The following is a 16,689-nucleotide window of genomic DNA, read 5'->3' as shown; positions in this document are numbered from 1 at the left end:
AATATACTGTAGAGAAAGATCAATCAACTTATAGTATTATAAACTGTCAAGAATGTTCAGTCAATCATTTTATAGTATAATACACTGTTGACAAAGATCAATAAATTAGCTTATAAACTGTAGGTCACCAGATCAAATCTTAAAATATATCACTCTAGAAGCCACATTTTTTTAACAAGTCTTGATGAAACTTTGTCAGAATATTTGTCTTGACATAATGAACGCCATAATTAAATCCGGGTAAAGTGTGGTTGAAAACTATATCACCTGGTCAAGTCTTCAACAATTGGTGTCCGTGAGCTTGGGTTATCGCTTTTGAGTAATTGTGGCTCCCTTGTACTTAAAATTAATTTTTTAAAGCCTAAATGATATTATTTGTCTTAACAACTTTTTTGTGTATTCTGGATTTTTTCTATGATTTCATCCTATTATACAGGTGGATTCTTACATAGTGGAGCGCTGCGTGCAGCTGCCTTCAGATTACAGTACTGTTGATTGTCCAACAGTTCAGCAGAATTTTAGCAGATATTTGAAATATTTGCCGAGAGATTTTCCCCTTCAACTTCCGCAGGAGACACTTTGTGACCCAACTTGTAGAGAAGTTTTTCAAAATGGCTTGGATGATGGAATGGTATGTTGTATTTAAATAAGCAGCAAACTTTAATTGAGTCTCACTATGTGAAAAGTGGGTTTAATGCATGTGCCTAAAGTGTTGTCCCAGATAAGCCTATGGAGTTCACAGACTGTGCAGGCTACATTTTACGCACATGCTTTAAACCCCATTTTCACAGAGCGAGGCTCAATATATTTATAAGTTTATGCAGTTAATATATGGTTACCAGACAATACCAAACTTCCAGATTGATGTCAGACATTCGGTCTGACAGATTGACAAATTCTGTCAGACCGGATGAGTGTTTGTCAGACCAAACAAAAAGAGAGAAAACACAAAATGAAATGACGGTTACACATAGTATTTATTTACATCATAATGACATAAATCAAGTATGTACTATCTAGTAATATCATAAAACAAGTATGTTACTATATATTACTAGATATTATCAGATATCGGAATAGAGATTGGAATTCAAATAATTGATTATCTTCTTCTCATTGAATCCTTCCTCCTGAAAATCTGAATAGTAATCACTCTTGTCATCTTTACAGTATTGATAATTGATTTTTATCCCACTTTTACAGCGAATTCGGTTGATTAAAGCCCCGTTGATTAAATATCATCTATAATCAACGGCAGGAAATGACGTCAATATTTCGACGAAATGACGTCATAAATCCAGCGAAATTATCCAGTCAAACTAATTTTGTTTAAACAAAAAGGTTTACAAGATAAAAAGTGGGATGAATAGAATCATAGATTAGTGTTGATTATAGCTCAGTTTTATCATGCTCGGCACAAAAAGGAAAAAGCACTCGCCAAGGCTCCTACTTTTTGTTTTCTAAGCCTCGCATGATAAACCTGATCTATAATCAACACTAACCTATTATTCTCTATGTTGAGTTTCTGCATCAAAGTCTACGACATTATCAGGTTCAGCAGTCTCCTGCTCATCTGAGGTACCTTCAATTAATAGATGATCAATCACTTGCGTCTCGACAAATTTGTTTTGCCAATATTCTCAATATAATAGTATCAGTACCAGGTAATACTTTGGTAAGAAACCTCAGCATATCAGGCAAATATCACAATACAAAATATTAAGACAATAAAATTAGTTGTGAAATAATCTTTTGGAAACAAGAAAACAATATTTTGAAAACGAAAACACCTGAAAACAGTTATACGTCAACGTTATTTTCGCTTCGCAATGCTGTTTACATTGAAGAGATTTTACCTCTAACATATGCGAGCACCTTGCTGCATGGTCCCAGCTCTCGCATTTTGCGAATTGACATGCACATATGAGCGTGGAACTAGTACTTTATAAATATCCGTTTGGAAATTTCCAGACGCAGTCACGGAATATACTGAGTTGCAACAGTTTGTATTTTAGATACATCGGAACACATTTGGCAAATTCAGTCTCTACGTTCAGAATATTTTACGAATATGGTATCGCATGATCCGAGTTATTTCGGAAAATAAGGCGTATAACCGAACATGTACGAGCTATTCTTATTGGAGGACACAAATAGATCGAAAACATAAAAACGACATTAGTATTAACGTATTTAGTTCTACATGTTTTGATGACAAATATTGGAATCCCACGGAGCATCAGACAATGATTATTAAAGATATTTATTATATTTTTTGAAGTCGGACATTTTGGTCCGACGAAATTGCAAAATCGATCGGACCTTGTCATAATCTGTCAGATATGTCCGTCGGTCCGACAAAGTTTGGTATTGTCTGGGTTACTGGTATGATACATTAACCGGTAGACTGTTATCAATAAATGCTCATGTTGATAATCATGGATTTATGTTTGAGCCGGTCTATGGGAAGACCAGGCTTGATGCATACGCATACAGTGTCTTCCAAGATAAGCCTGTGGAGACTGCACAGGCTAATAAAGGAGGATACTTTTCGCTTTTATTGATTTTTGTGTGTAAAAGCAGTCCTAAACAAAAATCCATTTTATGCGGAAAGTGTTGTCCCTGATAAGCCAGTGTGCACATCACAGGCTAATCTGGGACAATGCCTTATGCACAAGAATAAACCTGGTTTTTCTCAGAGGCCCGCTCATTTATATTGGTAAATATAAGCACATAGGTGTGTTATCCAATCTGTGACCTATAAACTTGTAAACATGCAACTAACAGGTGTGGCTATACATTTTTTATCTGCTAGTTAATTATTTTCTACTGGTATTAAAATTGTATGGTTTGTATTGTATTTTTATGATTGCAGTTGAACAGTTATTTAAAGAAAACCTATTTTATTTTTTGAAGGTCACTTTACTAGTCTGGAAACATTATAATTATATGCACATTATTTCAGCAAGTTGAAGTAGTGACCTTAAATGTAAATGTGAACAACTCTTTGACTATACACATTCTGTAATTGTGTTAGTAGGCAACATATGAGGAAATTTTCACAATCCAAAAGTAAAGTTTTGTTAATTATTTTACCATTCTATACCTACTGCTAATTTAGCAACAACATCTATTCATTTTAATGCTACAGAAAAAAACGCTAGTGAATAAGTGTTTTACAAAAACAAATGCACCTCTAACACGGGAAACCCTCGCCGGGATGAAATCGATGATTACAAATCTACCCTTAAAAAGCCTGAAGGAGATAAGCAAGGAAGACCTTGAGGCAAATTTTGATGTCATCAAGCAGGGCATCCAAAGTGGGGAGAGCACCAAGACCACTGGGAAGAATATGGCTGTTAGGGAGATAGTTAAAAAGGTGCATATGAGTTCTTCTCATTATTATGCCCCTTTTCGAAGAAGAGGGGGTAAATTGCTTTGCTCATGTCGGTCGGTCGGTCGGTCCGTCCACCAGGTGGTTGTCAGATGATAACTCAAGAACGCTTGGGCCTAGGATCATGAAACTTCATAGGTATATTGATGATGACTCGCAGATGACCCCTTTTGATTTTGAGGTCACTAGGTCAAAGGTCAAGGTCACAGGTGAAGGTCACAGTTACTGGAAATAGGCATTTTAAGGATTTAGCATGGTTCAAACAAAGGAAACAACTACCGTTTATGCATGTTCTTTTTGTTACAGCATTTGCCTCCCTTGTAATATATAAAAAAAATACCACCACCACCACCACCGCCGTTGTTCACAGTGACAAAAAACAGTCTAAAAAAATACAGTCTATCAAAAGTCCACTTGAAAACTTGTTCCCTACCTCAAAGGTCAGGGTAACACTTAAGATTTCAAAGATAAAATTTGGCCTTAAAATAACTTGTTCAGACTTAAACATTGTCATTCATCATGTTAAGATCACTTGCCACAAATTACAACCATGAGGACATGGAATTGTGTGTAAAGCCTTTCTCACTCCCTCACACACAGAGATCAAAATTCAAATTTAGCCTCAAAACAGCTTGAAAATGCATGTCTTGGCCATTTATTGTCCCCTTCCGGTTTCATCGGAGGGGACTTAAGGTTTTCGCTCTGTGCGTCCGTCGGTCCGTCAGTCTGTCACACTTTTCTGGATCCTACGATTACTTAAAGTTCTTAATATTTTTACATGAAACTTGAAAATGAATAGATGGCAATATGGACATTATGCACGTCATTTCATTTCGTTCCTACATAAAAAATTCTGGTTGCTATGTCCACATATAGACTAGAAATACTGCTGAAAATGGTGGTTTTCTGTATCCTGCGATAACTTTTTAAGTTCTTCATATTTTTTCATTAAACATGAAACATGGATGGATGGCAAGATGGACATAATGCACTTCATTCATTTTGCTCTTACATCAAAAATTCTGGTTGCTATGGCAACAAATATATATAAAACAAATCTGAAAATGAAGGAATTTCTGACAATGGTTGAATCGGTAGGAGACTTGTATTGCTTGGCAATAGTCTTGTTTTCAATCTATTGATGGATTTTAAAAAAATATATAAAAAAAATATGACCTGTCCAAATTATTTTCAGTATTTGTGTTATTGATTTGCACATTTCTAATTATGCTCCCCTTAGAAGAAGAGGGTATATTGGTATGCTGGATGTCACTCGGTTTCGTTTCCAATTAATAACTAGTGAACTGATGACCAATTTGCTTAATACGTACCACATGAATTGGCCTTTGCCAGTAGATGACCACTATTGAAATTAGGGCCATAGGTCAAGGTCACTGTCACACTAAGAGTGAAATTATTTCCAATCAACTTGTGAATGGAGAAACTGATTGGCTTGATACATTACATTTGCATTGGCGCTGGACAGTAGATGGCCCCTATTGAAATTGGGGTCACTAGGTCAAATGTCAAGGTCACTAACACTGAGTGTGAAATCATTGCCCATCAATAACTCATTTACTGATTCACCAATTGGCTTGATACTTCAGATGTGCATTGGCCTTGGAAGTAGATGACCCCTATTGAAATTGGGGTCACTAGGTCAAAGGTCAAGTTTTACTGTGACATTATGTATTAAATTTCTTTCCGTTTGATGTGTCATCTAAGGATTGAGTGTTGGACCTTATACTTTGCAGTTGCATTGACCATGAACAGTAGATAATCCCTATTGAAACTACTGATAATGATCAAAGTCACTGTGACATTGAATGTGAAAATCATGTCTGATTGATCCTGAGCGGATCCGATTGACTGATCAGCCTGATTTTTTTGCAGATACATTTGCCTTGCACAATTGTCCCTGGGTAACTCAGTAACGACTCCACCATGGCGCCTGATACATTGAAGATTGAGTTTATCTCAATTTCAGTCTTTCCACTGATTATCAACTAAACCAGCGACATTGATTTTTCGAAAAGAAAATCTATTATTGGCTAGATTTCTCATCCAACAACGATTTATTTATTTTATTTGATCATTGTGACATCACTAGTTATAATACTATAATATTCTCAACCCATGTACTATAACCATGATGTATCAGAAGATCATAATTCTGTGTCTATTCAAAATTTATTTAAGTGGCGAAGTCACACTCATATGATAAGTTTAACTCTTATGGTCAACCGCGGAACTCTTATTGTCAAACGCGAAGCTCTTGTTTATACATGTAGTTATATATGAATTAATTAAATTTCTTGCTCTCTTTTCTGCTGCAGTTGACCCAGGAGTCTGGAAACCTGTCTATGATCAGTGACTGCAACTCCTGCATCCAGTCTCTGTCAGTGAGGGACCTCAAGAAAACACTCAAGTCAAACGACACTGCTGGTATGCTCACAAGTCTGGGCCTAGACAAGCATAATGTGCAGTTCACTGATTCACAGGTACCAAAGAACATTCAAATGGTTTGTTATATGGGAAACTGGGGCTTAAAACATGTGTATAAAGCTTTGTCCCAGATTAGCCTGTGCAGTCTGCACATACAAAACTGTTCGCCTAAACTGGATTTTCTGTTAGAAGCAGTCTACCAGATAATTATGTGGGAAATAGGGTTTTTACCCATTGATTTTGAAAAATAGGGTGATTTCATTCTTTAAATATGGTGAAATGAGATATAAAAATCCATACCATAAAATCATTGCCGCTTTGCTTCTGTTGAAGCTGCACACTTGTATTCATTCAATACAACTGTGAACTATCATCATTAACTTTAATAAACTGATGTTTCATAACATCTTTAATCCTTGAAACTGTCCATAATATAAACTAAAAACTTTAAAAAAAAACACGATAACACGAATGATTTGGCACTTATTGGCTTTTGCTTTCTTGGTTCGACAACGTTTGGGATAGACTGATATTTTGACGCAACAATCGTGGACGTCTTTCGACCTCTCGCAGACTTTTTATTTCACATCAATAACAGCTGAAAGTACAGACGCTTTACAAATACATGCACAATGAATGACGGATTAAATCAGATTTAAAATGCATGTATCTTGTCTTAAATAATTTGGTCAGACGCTTTATTTAACAATGAAATCTAGTCCGCAGAGTGTCTGGATAACTTTGACTGTTTTCCTGCTCCGTCATCCAGGCGCTTGCTGAATGAAAGCGTCGCCACATTAAGATAATAATACCAAAGAGAAAATGCCGAAAATTAGCCAAGCATTTTCAATCAAAGATATTGTTAGTACGGTGCGTAAAAGTCAAATCTGTTGCGTTTTCAATACGCATGATATTGTATTTCTTTGCGTGTTTATACATTTTTATAGGATGAAAGACGCAGATACGCAGCATATCTGGGGCACTGGTTAGAAGAGACTTTTCTGTTAGAAGAGACGGCACAGGCTAATCTGGGACAACAGTTTAGGCACATACATTTAACCCTGCTTCCAGAGCGAGATTCTAATTCATTAACCCTTTGCATGCTGGGAAATTTGTAGTCTGTTAAAATGTCGTCTGCTGAATTTCTAAAATTAGCATTCTCTTCGATTTTGTTCAAAGAATACTATCAGAATAGCAAACAGTTTGGATCCTGATGAGACGCCACGTTCTGTGGCGTCTCATCTGGATCCAAACTGTTTGCAAAGGCCTTCAAAATTCGGTTCCCGCACTGAGAGAGTTAATAAACACATTATTGGATCCCATGTTTGCTCAAATATGCAATGCTTCAAAATTTAACATGGGGTATAAGAAAAATATTAGTATCAAGTAACGTCTTCTGTGTCTGCACAGAACCTCAAACAAACAAATAGGTATAACATTTAAATATTCACAGTGTTCACCTTGGTAGTATTGACATTTCATTTACAAGCAGCTTACCAGTTTGTGAACATAATTGGAGCTGGTCTCAGGGAAAACCAGGCTTAATGCATTTGTGTAAGGTATCATATGATTCGCGTTCTGAGACAACTGGGCATAATGCATGTGCATAAAGTGTCGTCCCAGATTAGGTCTGCACAGGCTAATTAGAGACGACACTTTCTGCTTTAACGACATTTTTATGCCCCCCTTCGAAGAAGAGGGGGTATATTGCTTTGCTCATGTTGGTCGGTCTGTCGGTCCGTCCACCAGGTGGTGTCAGACGATAACTCAAGAACACTTGGGCCTAGGATCATGAAACTTCATAGGTACATTGATCATGACTCGCAGATGACCCCTATTGATTTTGAGGTCACTAGGTCAAAGGTCAAGGTCACGGTGACCAGAAATAGTAAAATGGTTTTTGAATGATAACTCAAGAACGCATACGCCTAGGATCACGAAACTTCATGGGTAGATTGATCATGACTTGCAGATGACCCCTATTGATTTTGAGGTCACTAGGTCAAGGTCATGGTGACCCGAAATAGTAAAATGGTTTCCGGATGATTACTCAAGAACGCATACGCCTAGGATCATGAAACTTCATGGGTAGATTGATCATGACTTGCAGATGACCCCTATTGATTTTGAGGTCACTAGGACAAAGGTCAAGGTCACGGTGACCCAAAATAGTAAAATGGTTTTCGGATGATAACTTAAGAACGCATACGCCTAGGATCATGAAACTTCATAGGTAGATTGATTATGACTTGCAGATGACTCCTATTGATTTTGAGGTCACAAGGTTAAAGGTCAAGGTCACGGTGACCCGAAATAGTAAAATGATTTTCGGATGATAACTCAAGAACGCTTTTGCCTAGGATCATGACACTTTATAGGTACATTGATCGTGACTCGCAGATGACCCCTATTGATTTTCAGGTCACTAGGTCAAAGGTCAAGGTCACAGTGACAAAATTCGTATTCACACAATGGCTGCCACTACAACGGACAGCCCATATGGGGGGCATGCATGTTTTACAAACAGCCCTTGTTTGTTTAAATTCAGTCTCTTAGCAAATATACAATTAAGGCAGAATATGTGCAGACTGCACAGGCTAATCTGGGACGACACATTACGCACATGCATTATTCCCAGTTGTCTCAGAACACCAGGCTTCCTGAAAAGTCCCAAAAAGTGCCTGTCAACCGGACAGGCTGATGGAAAATTTAGCCTGTTCGGACAAAAATTCACCTGACCAAAAAGGGTGAGTTTATAACTGAAGAATTAAGTCAACTTTAAATCAAATTTATTGCTATGTGCAGCCTATAAGTACACTCAATAAAGTATATCAAAACATTTGTGTGTTCTAGTGATTACAGTGTAAAAGTATGGTGGACAACAGCTTTAAATTCTAGTCAGACTCAAAACAAAATAACATAGCACAATTTGTGTTGCCATTGAAGAACTTTAGCAACTACATTTATTTTAGGGGTTTAGTTTTTTGTTATAACCTTTGTAATTGGATAGATGGTAATATGTCGGACCTATGAAATTGACCTTTTCGAAAAAACAACATTTCAAAGGGAGAGCACTCAAGAACTAGTGACGCGTAAGTGTTCTTAGTGACAAAAAGGCTTGAAATTCACGAAAAGAGTGATTCTAATGAGTGTTTTTGATCTTTTGGCAGGTATTAGACTTTTCTTTATTTAGTCATATTTTTTTTGGCCTGTCGCAAGGACCAGCGATATTAGAAACTTCGCCAGACCGTAAAGAATTTTGCCGGACAAGACCCGCAATCAGGCATTTTCAGGAAGCCTGGAACACGACTCATATACTCCTCATACTCACCACTACCCCCACCCCCTTACAAATTATACTGTTTAGTGATGACTGCATATATACTGTGGGTTTTGATAATGAAATAAAAATGGCATTTCTTAATGCAAACAGAATATCATAAAAACAAGAATGCTTTGCATTAATTTGAAAACGTTGGTCAATATAAATATTCAACAAATGAACACCTTGAGATGTATTGCTATGTAAAAAATTTGCCTTCATCAATTTTTTTTAAACCCTTACCATCTCAGAAATAAAGTGAAAATGGCTGTGTGCAGGGCTCGACATTAACTTTTGAAGCCACTTGTCCAGTCGGACAAGTAGACCAAAATTTCACTTGTCCTGAACAAAAAGCAACTTTTCCTGACCATTATATCTTATACTGCTCAGTACTTTGCAAACTAATGAAATAATACAAAATGCTCAAATCATAAAGGCTTTAATCATTCAAAATACATGTAAACATAATTGTAGGCAATTTCAATACAAAAACAACTGACTAGAATAACAGGAATACTTGAGATTATTGTTTTTTAAACATTATACAAAGCCATAATTCTTGACAAAAACTTGTGTTTTGCCACCATAAAGCAGAAAATGTTCAAAGTGATGTATATGTACAGTATTGAACCTATATTTTAGACAACATTAACACAGCTCACTGACCAAAGTTCACTGAAAATGTCCCCTCGCCTTAGGCCATTTACAAAATAGGATTGACAAATAAATAAATATCAATTAACATCAACAATAACAAATTGTAACTGAAATTCACATCTGTCATTATGGAAATAAACCACAAATGGGAATGATGTTGTAAAATCTTTCTGTACATAGAGATGACGTCACTACGTTAATTGTCTGTAAGATCAGTGCGTATCGATGTCGTAAAAATGCATATTCTACACAAGGGAGAATATTCTTGTTATCTTGGCAAATAAAAATGTAAAGGGTTGCTTCCCTTGTGAACAGTATGGTGTATCACATGGAATTATTGGAATATCTCACGCTTTGTCTTGAAACATAAACAAAATATAATCGAAAAAGTTTTGTGGTAACTCCACAGAAATAACGGATTTGAAGGTGTAATTAAATTATAACAACCACTTGTCCCATCTGACTAGCAAATTCTTTATTTACTTTTCAAGACTAACAAATCTGTTGTCCTGGACAGTTGGACTACCTTTAATGTCGAGCACTGATGTGCAAAAAGCATAAAACCAGAACAGCTTGCGAGTAAATCTCAGTCTGTTCAGGTTTTATGCTGTTTGCTGCTTATCAGTATCAAAGTGTTGGAATTGAAGCCTTTAAAACTTGAATCTAGTAAGAAAGGTTTTTAATAAAATTTAACTTTCTGAGGGACTTCAAATCCGTAAAAATACGTTTCTAAGTGGTAAAGGGTTAATTTTTATGAAAATGTTCAATGTCTTCATACTCAAAACTATAACAAGTGTGTGACATTACTTCGGCTTTGATCAGATTTTGGACTTGCAGATTGAAAGCCATGATAATTTGTTTAATTTATTTCAGCAGGCATGTATCCATGAAATTTAAAATAGCTAGGAAAGTACTGAATGTGTTTAACATAATTATTTCCTTTAAAAAAATCCCCAGACAAAATTAGTATTTTTATGCTCCCCGAAATAAATTTTGGCGGAGCATATAGTTGCCAGTTTGTACTTACTGACTTACTTACTTACTTACTTACTTCAGTCACACTTTTGCTACCGTTTCTCATAGAGCCTTCAATACTTTACCAATCGCTTTCATATTTGGCATGTAGGTACCTTGTAAGGACCTCTACCTTTTGATGAGGTTTGAGGTCACTGGGTCAAGGTCACCGAGACTAATAATAGATTTTTTATGTGTTTATTAACACAAACATTGACAAAGCGCATCATCGGGGTGCATCCATCAGTTTCACTGATATTCTTGTCTTACTTGCGGCCATCTAAATATTTGATTTGGCTGTATGCAGATAAATAAAGAAGAGTAGTGTCATTGTGCTTTGGTATAAAAGTCAAAGCAGGCATATTTAGTGAATATAGTGTCTCCTGTTGGTTATACTTCTTCTTTTACTTTATTTTTCAAATGGTATTGTACTAATTTAAATGTCTTTCCATAAACAATTTTAGGCAAAATTCTTAGCCAAGAAAGTGATAGCTGAAAATATCACCTCCTTATCAGCTGATAAGTTTAGGTATTGCTAGTACTCTATCTAATTGTCTTTCATGTTTTGATTTGGACCATGCTCTGTGAAAAGGGGGATTAATGCAGTGAAGTTTCATCCAAGATTAGCCTGTGCAGTCCACACATGCTAATCAGGGTTGAGACTTTCCACCTAGACTGGATTTTTGCTAAGAAGAGACTTTCTTTTAACAGAAAATATCATACACACGGAAAGTATCGTCCCTGATTAGCCTGTGCAGACTGCACAGGCTAATCTGGGACAACACTTTACACACATGCATTAATTCCCCTTTTCACAGAGTGAGCTCATTTTATTTTGTTTCTTAGAGAATGTTTTATTTTGGTTATTTGTTTTTTGCTGATGACTTTTGTGAACTGTTTATTATGTGTTTAAAAGATATTTTACATTTACAAAAATACTTTCAATGAAAACTTCAATGTTGTTAGTATTTCTCATACACAATTTGAGGATTTAATCTAGTGCTAATCTTTAAGCTTTAAAGTCAAAGATTAAAATCATAATCACTTCAAAACCTAAGGACTACATTTGCAATCTTGGTCCTGCTTTAAGGCCTTTGAAACATAGTTTTGACCAATTTTTGCCAGATTTCAAACACCATATTTGTTGTTTTTATTCCAAGAAGACAATGTTCCATACCAAAATTACAGCATGGAAAGACTCCCACAAATTTCCTTTGTCACCTAAGTCTGATCCCAGTTCTTTGATTCAAGCATACGCACAGTCTGGTCAGAAGCTTCCCTGTCCATTATATAGCAATGCAAAAGTTTGGTGGCCTGATATGCGGCTAGGGCAGCTCCTTATCAGACTACATGAATGTACAGGCTGTTATGGAGCTTATGCAGCATATGACATTAGACCTTTTTTTGCATGGTGCAACTCATTCATCACAAATGGTTAAGTAATTGCTTTCTCACTGAACACCATATGTTAATACATGATCAATTTTCTTTGAAAACAAGGCTTAATGCATGTGTGTAAAGTGTCGTCTCAGATTGGCAGTACGCAAAGGCTAATCAGGGACAGCACTTTTGTCCTAAACTGGATTTCTGTTTAGAATAGACTTTCTTTAAGAAAAAATACCATAAAACGGAAAATGTCTTTCCAGATTAGCCTGTGCAGACTACACAGACTAATCTGAGAGGACACTTTATGCAGATGAGTGAAGGCCAGTTTTCTCAGATTGTGTGATAGCAATTACTTAGCTATTTTGGACAAATGAGCCACACCATTTGAAAAAGGTTCTTATGCCATATCTAGAGTAGCTCAATACTGGTCGGCATGTTTCAGAGAGATGAAGTCCATTGTGAAGGGCCTGGTGTCACAGGACATGCAGAAGATTGCCCAGGAGAACAAGAACAATTCTGACGGGCTGGAAATCGCTACTGTGTTCTGTGAGCAGACTACCTGGCCCTCCAAGACGGTAAGGCAGAGTACCATACTCAGTATTGAAATCAATATTTAACCCTTACAATGCGGGAACCGAATTTTTAAGGCCTTTGCAAACAGTTTGGATCCAGATGAGACGCCACCGAACGTGGCGTCTCATCTGGATCCAAACTGTTTGCTATTCTGATAGTATTTTTGGAAAAAAAAACGAAGAAAATGCGAATTTTATAATTTCAGCAGACGACATTTTAGCAGACGACAAATTTCCCAGCATGCAAAGGGTTAAATGAGGTGAACTCTAGGAAAACTGGGCTTAATGCATGTGCTTAAAATGTTGTCCCAGAGAATGCATGTGCCTAAAATGTTGTCCCAGATTTCTGTGCAGACTGAAACATTAAATGTCCAGGGTTCGCCAAAACTTTAAAAATCTGTCAGTCATTCGGACTGACAGACTTGAAATTTTTGTCAGTCCGATTCAGTTTCTGTCAGTCCCACTGTCCGACTAAACTATAACAGCAAAACACAACAAAAGAGAGTACCTTTTTGATGTTTATTGGTTTTGATCACATTAAAATACATAAAAACATGTCCAAAGTCGATATAATTAAACAATTATTATATAAATAATAAACCACATATAAACCAAAGGTATCTTTTTAGACTTCTTTTTGTCAAACTGTTTTTAGCCTGCACAGCTCTACAAATCCGTGTTCTTGCAAAAGTTAGGGTGACATCCAATCAAGTTTGACTTAATTGCACACACCCATTCACACAAATTTGGATGACTTCAATTTCTGTTTATTAGCCGATTTCACAAGTTCTAAAACAACACCTATTGTTAAAATATTTTCTCTTAGCTGAGGTGGTTGATTTCCAGGTTCAATTAAATGAATGTCTTTCACACCTATTTCTTGACTGAAAGGCCCATGATAATTACCACCATCCATTCTTTTTGTCTGAAATAACACAAAACATATTGCTACAAACTATCAACAACAAATCAAAACATAAATATCCCTATGTCCGAATTTTAAAATATCCGAAATATAGTACATCGGGTGAAAAATCTAATTTTGATTTCAGAAATTATTGGTGTGTAAATTAAAATATATCCTTCCCAGAACAATATAAAAATGAAACTATTTAACAGAAATGCTCACAAATGCCTGTTGAAACAAGTTTTCATGCGGTTTTTTGTTGTGGAGAAATTAAATGGAACAAATAAAATGGCGGACGCACACGGTTGCTGTTTTTAACAAAGACCGTTGATTTTGAACTCGCATGTGAATATGATAGTCAATTCTAATCCAACTTTAAACATCAAAACATCAAAATGAAGGTAAGAAAAAAAGGATTTTGACAGAAGTTGAACAAAAAGCATTTACCTTCTATTAATCCAATAGCATATTATACACTTTGAGGATCTTTTTTAAACCATTTTTCATCCGATTGTGTCGGTCAGTAGGACCGATAATCTTAAATCACTTGTCGGTCCTTAGAAAAATGTGCCGGTCAGGACCGGCGGACCGACGGTTTTGGCGAACCCTGAATGTCCTTAATATGTACAAATGCAACATATCTGTTCAATTCATATGTATTGCATGAATTCTGTAACTATCTATTTCATGTTCTTCTGCAGTTACACTCGATCCATGGCATGATAGTGGATGGACTGAAGTACAGAAATTCCTCACACCCCATGAAAGCTCTGACTGGAGTAGATGTGGCAGGTTTTGGCTGTGAATGCCTGATTAACTTTTCGTAAGTTTTTGCTCCATTTACAAAATATATTCTTACTAATGAACAATACTACAGGAAATGAATACATTTTTAATAATTAAATGAAATTTCCACTGAAACGATTACAAAGCTCAAATAAGCATCAAGCTGTGTTGGTCATTCTATGTCGTCACGAGCATCCCTCGTCCTGCATTGTGTGTCGTCTGGTGTCAAATTAACTCTACCACTTGAGAAAATGTGCTCATGGTGAGCTTTTGTGATTGCCTTTTTAGCTCACCTGTCACGAAGTGGGTGTGTCCATTAACAATTTGTTTGTGTAGACAGTAGAGGTCACAGTTTTCACCCAATCTTTATGAAATTTGGTCAGTATGTACTGTGAAACCATTCATTTTCGTCAGCACGAACTTTCGTCCTTTTTAAAAAAAAGACTTTTTCGTCAGCACTTAAATTCGTCCATTTCTGGTTTTGAAAAAAAAAGCGTCCAATTTGTTTGTAATGTTTGTAATACATGTAATACGCGGTTGAGAATGATTCGTGCTGGGGAAAGAGGGGTGACACTTGGTAGTCACTTGCAGGAGGTGGGCCCTGTTTGGCATATGCCAATAAACAAGTCTGTTATTTCAGGTGATAGTAACTGTCCCTTATATTTTTAATAGTATTGTCTTTAATCCGGATTCGCCGCGTGTTGGCTGTGTAATCTGCAACACCCCTGAAAAACACAATACACACAATGGGTAATAAAGTTGTTAACAATTAGCGCTAATCAACACTATTCTACCTAAACGAAGTCAATGCATTCGAAACAGCCTTATTGCATTCTCGTTTTACAGGAAATGTCAGTTGTCAGTACACTGTATAATGTACACCCCTTTGTGTCAAAACCGGCTTAACCTTGAGTGTGAATAGTCGAATGTTTAATGTTCTTTGTATCAATACCATCCGGGTATCTGTACTATAAGTATACCAGTCTACAAACAAGGTGCGCGCTTCCGCATATGGGTATTCGGATGTTAAAAAAATCGACCTACAGTTTAGCGTTCATGCCGTCGAACGCATTTAGCAATATAACTCGTTTTTTTTTCACTATTTCTTTACTTGCAAAAAATACTAGTGGCTTATAACTTACCTTGCAATCTTTTTTTACTCACATTTTGCGAGTGTGCGAGTTTTAATTTTGAGCCCATTGTATTAAGGGTGTCACGTTTACAGATTTGTCTAAACGTTTAAACGAACTGAAATAAACGAAACGTTACCGTTTAAACGGTATCCCTATGTCCGGGTAAAAAGCATAAGTACCATCGCATTTCCAAACTGAAAATAGTTATTTCCGGAAGTTATATTCAGTTCATATCCCATTCGCGCAATTACGTCATATTAAAACCATAAAATATTATAAAACAGACCATCTGTATCACCACATGGGTATTCGTCATTCTATAAAAAATAATTTAAAAAAACTTCGAAAATAATGTAAAATCGATGAAAAATACTGTTTCCGAAAACGACACGTATTCTGCACATGAAATGCAATTCGCATATCCTTTGACCGCAGAAAATGAAAAACCAGTTAGGGAGCAAACACGTAATCAATATATAATTTAGTTAAAATATTGCTTTTCAAAATGCTATCGCAGTGGTTAACTTTGCTAATCAATCAATTAAAACATTTCAAGATGGCGGCATATGCACTGTTTCGTTGCCAAGTTGTAAGATTTTCGGAAAGTAGTGCAGATTTTCCGTTAGTTTCCGTTCATGTCTGTGCCATCTGCTAACCAATCAGAAATAAATTACTGCCGAATTCGGTAGCCCGGATTTACCGCAAGTACCCGGATTTCGCAATTCTTCATCGATATACTTTGTACGGCTAGTCGGCTACGTTATTTGAACCCCAATATTTATTATATTGATATTGACTGTCGTTTAAACGTTTACTGTTTTGGTAAACGTTTTTCAGCAAAACACGAAACGCGACCGTTTAAGCGTGACACCCTTACTTTGAATATGCGTGGATTACGCTGGATTTAAATGCCTCATGCCTACGGTAATTCAGTCTTATTTGTTTCAAATATGGGACATAATTGTTCGTTAGGATCTTGAATTTGTCCATCGGTCGAAGGACGAAAAAGACGGAAATTAATGTCTGACGAATAATAATGGTTTCACAGTATATCTTGATGTAAAAGGGATTGT

At 36.3% G+C, this 16,689-nt stretch overlaps 1 protein-coding gene across 3 annotated transcripts in view; it reads left to right on the top strand.

The window, feature by feature from the left end:
* The window catches only part of LOC127866664 (uncharacterized), a 103,942-nt gene that overhangs the window by 41,205 nt on the left and 46,048 nt on the right, over positions 1-16,689 (top strand). For 2 of the 3 annotated variants that reach the window (XM_052407389.1, XM_052407388.1), the window contains exons 3-8: positions 437-631; positions 3,152-3,379; positions 5,731-5,895; positions 11,297-11,361; positions 12,661-12,793; positions 14,399-14,520. In XM_052407389.1, the coding sequence (XP_052263349.1) occupies positions 437-631; positions 3,152-3,379; positions 5,731-5,895; positions 11,297-11,361; positions 12,661-12,793; positions 14,399-14,520 (908 nt within the window). Of the gene's footprint in view, positions 1-436; positions 632-3,151; positions 3,380-5,730; positions 5,896-11,296; positions 11,362-12,660; positions 12,794-14,398; positions 14,521-16,689 lie in introns of those variants that run through there. The other variant, XM_052407390.1, reaches the window with a different exon arrangement.

Source organism: Dreissena polymorpha, chromosome 2 (assembly GCF_020536995.1).
Source record: "Dreissena polymorpha isolate Duluth1 chromosome 2, UMN_Dpol_1.0, whole genome shotgun sequence".
Taxonomy (NCBI): Eukaryota; Metazoa; Mollusca; class Bivalvia; order Myida; family Dreissenidae; genus Dreissena; species Dreissena polymorpha.
Note: the sequence above shows the minus strand (reverse complement) of the source record. Positions and strands in the feature narration are given on the sequence as shown.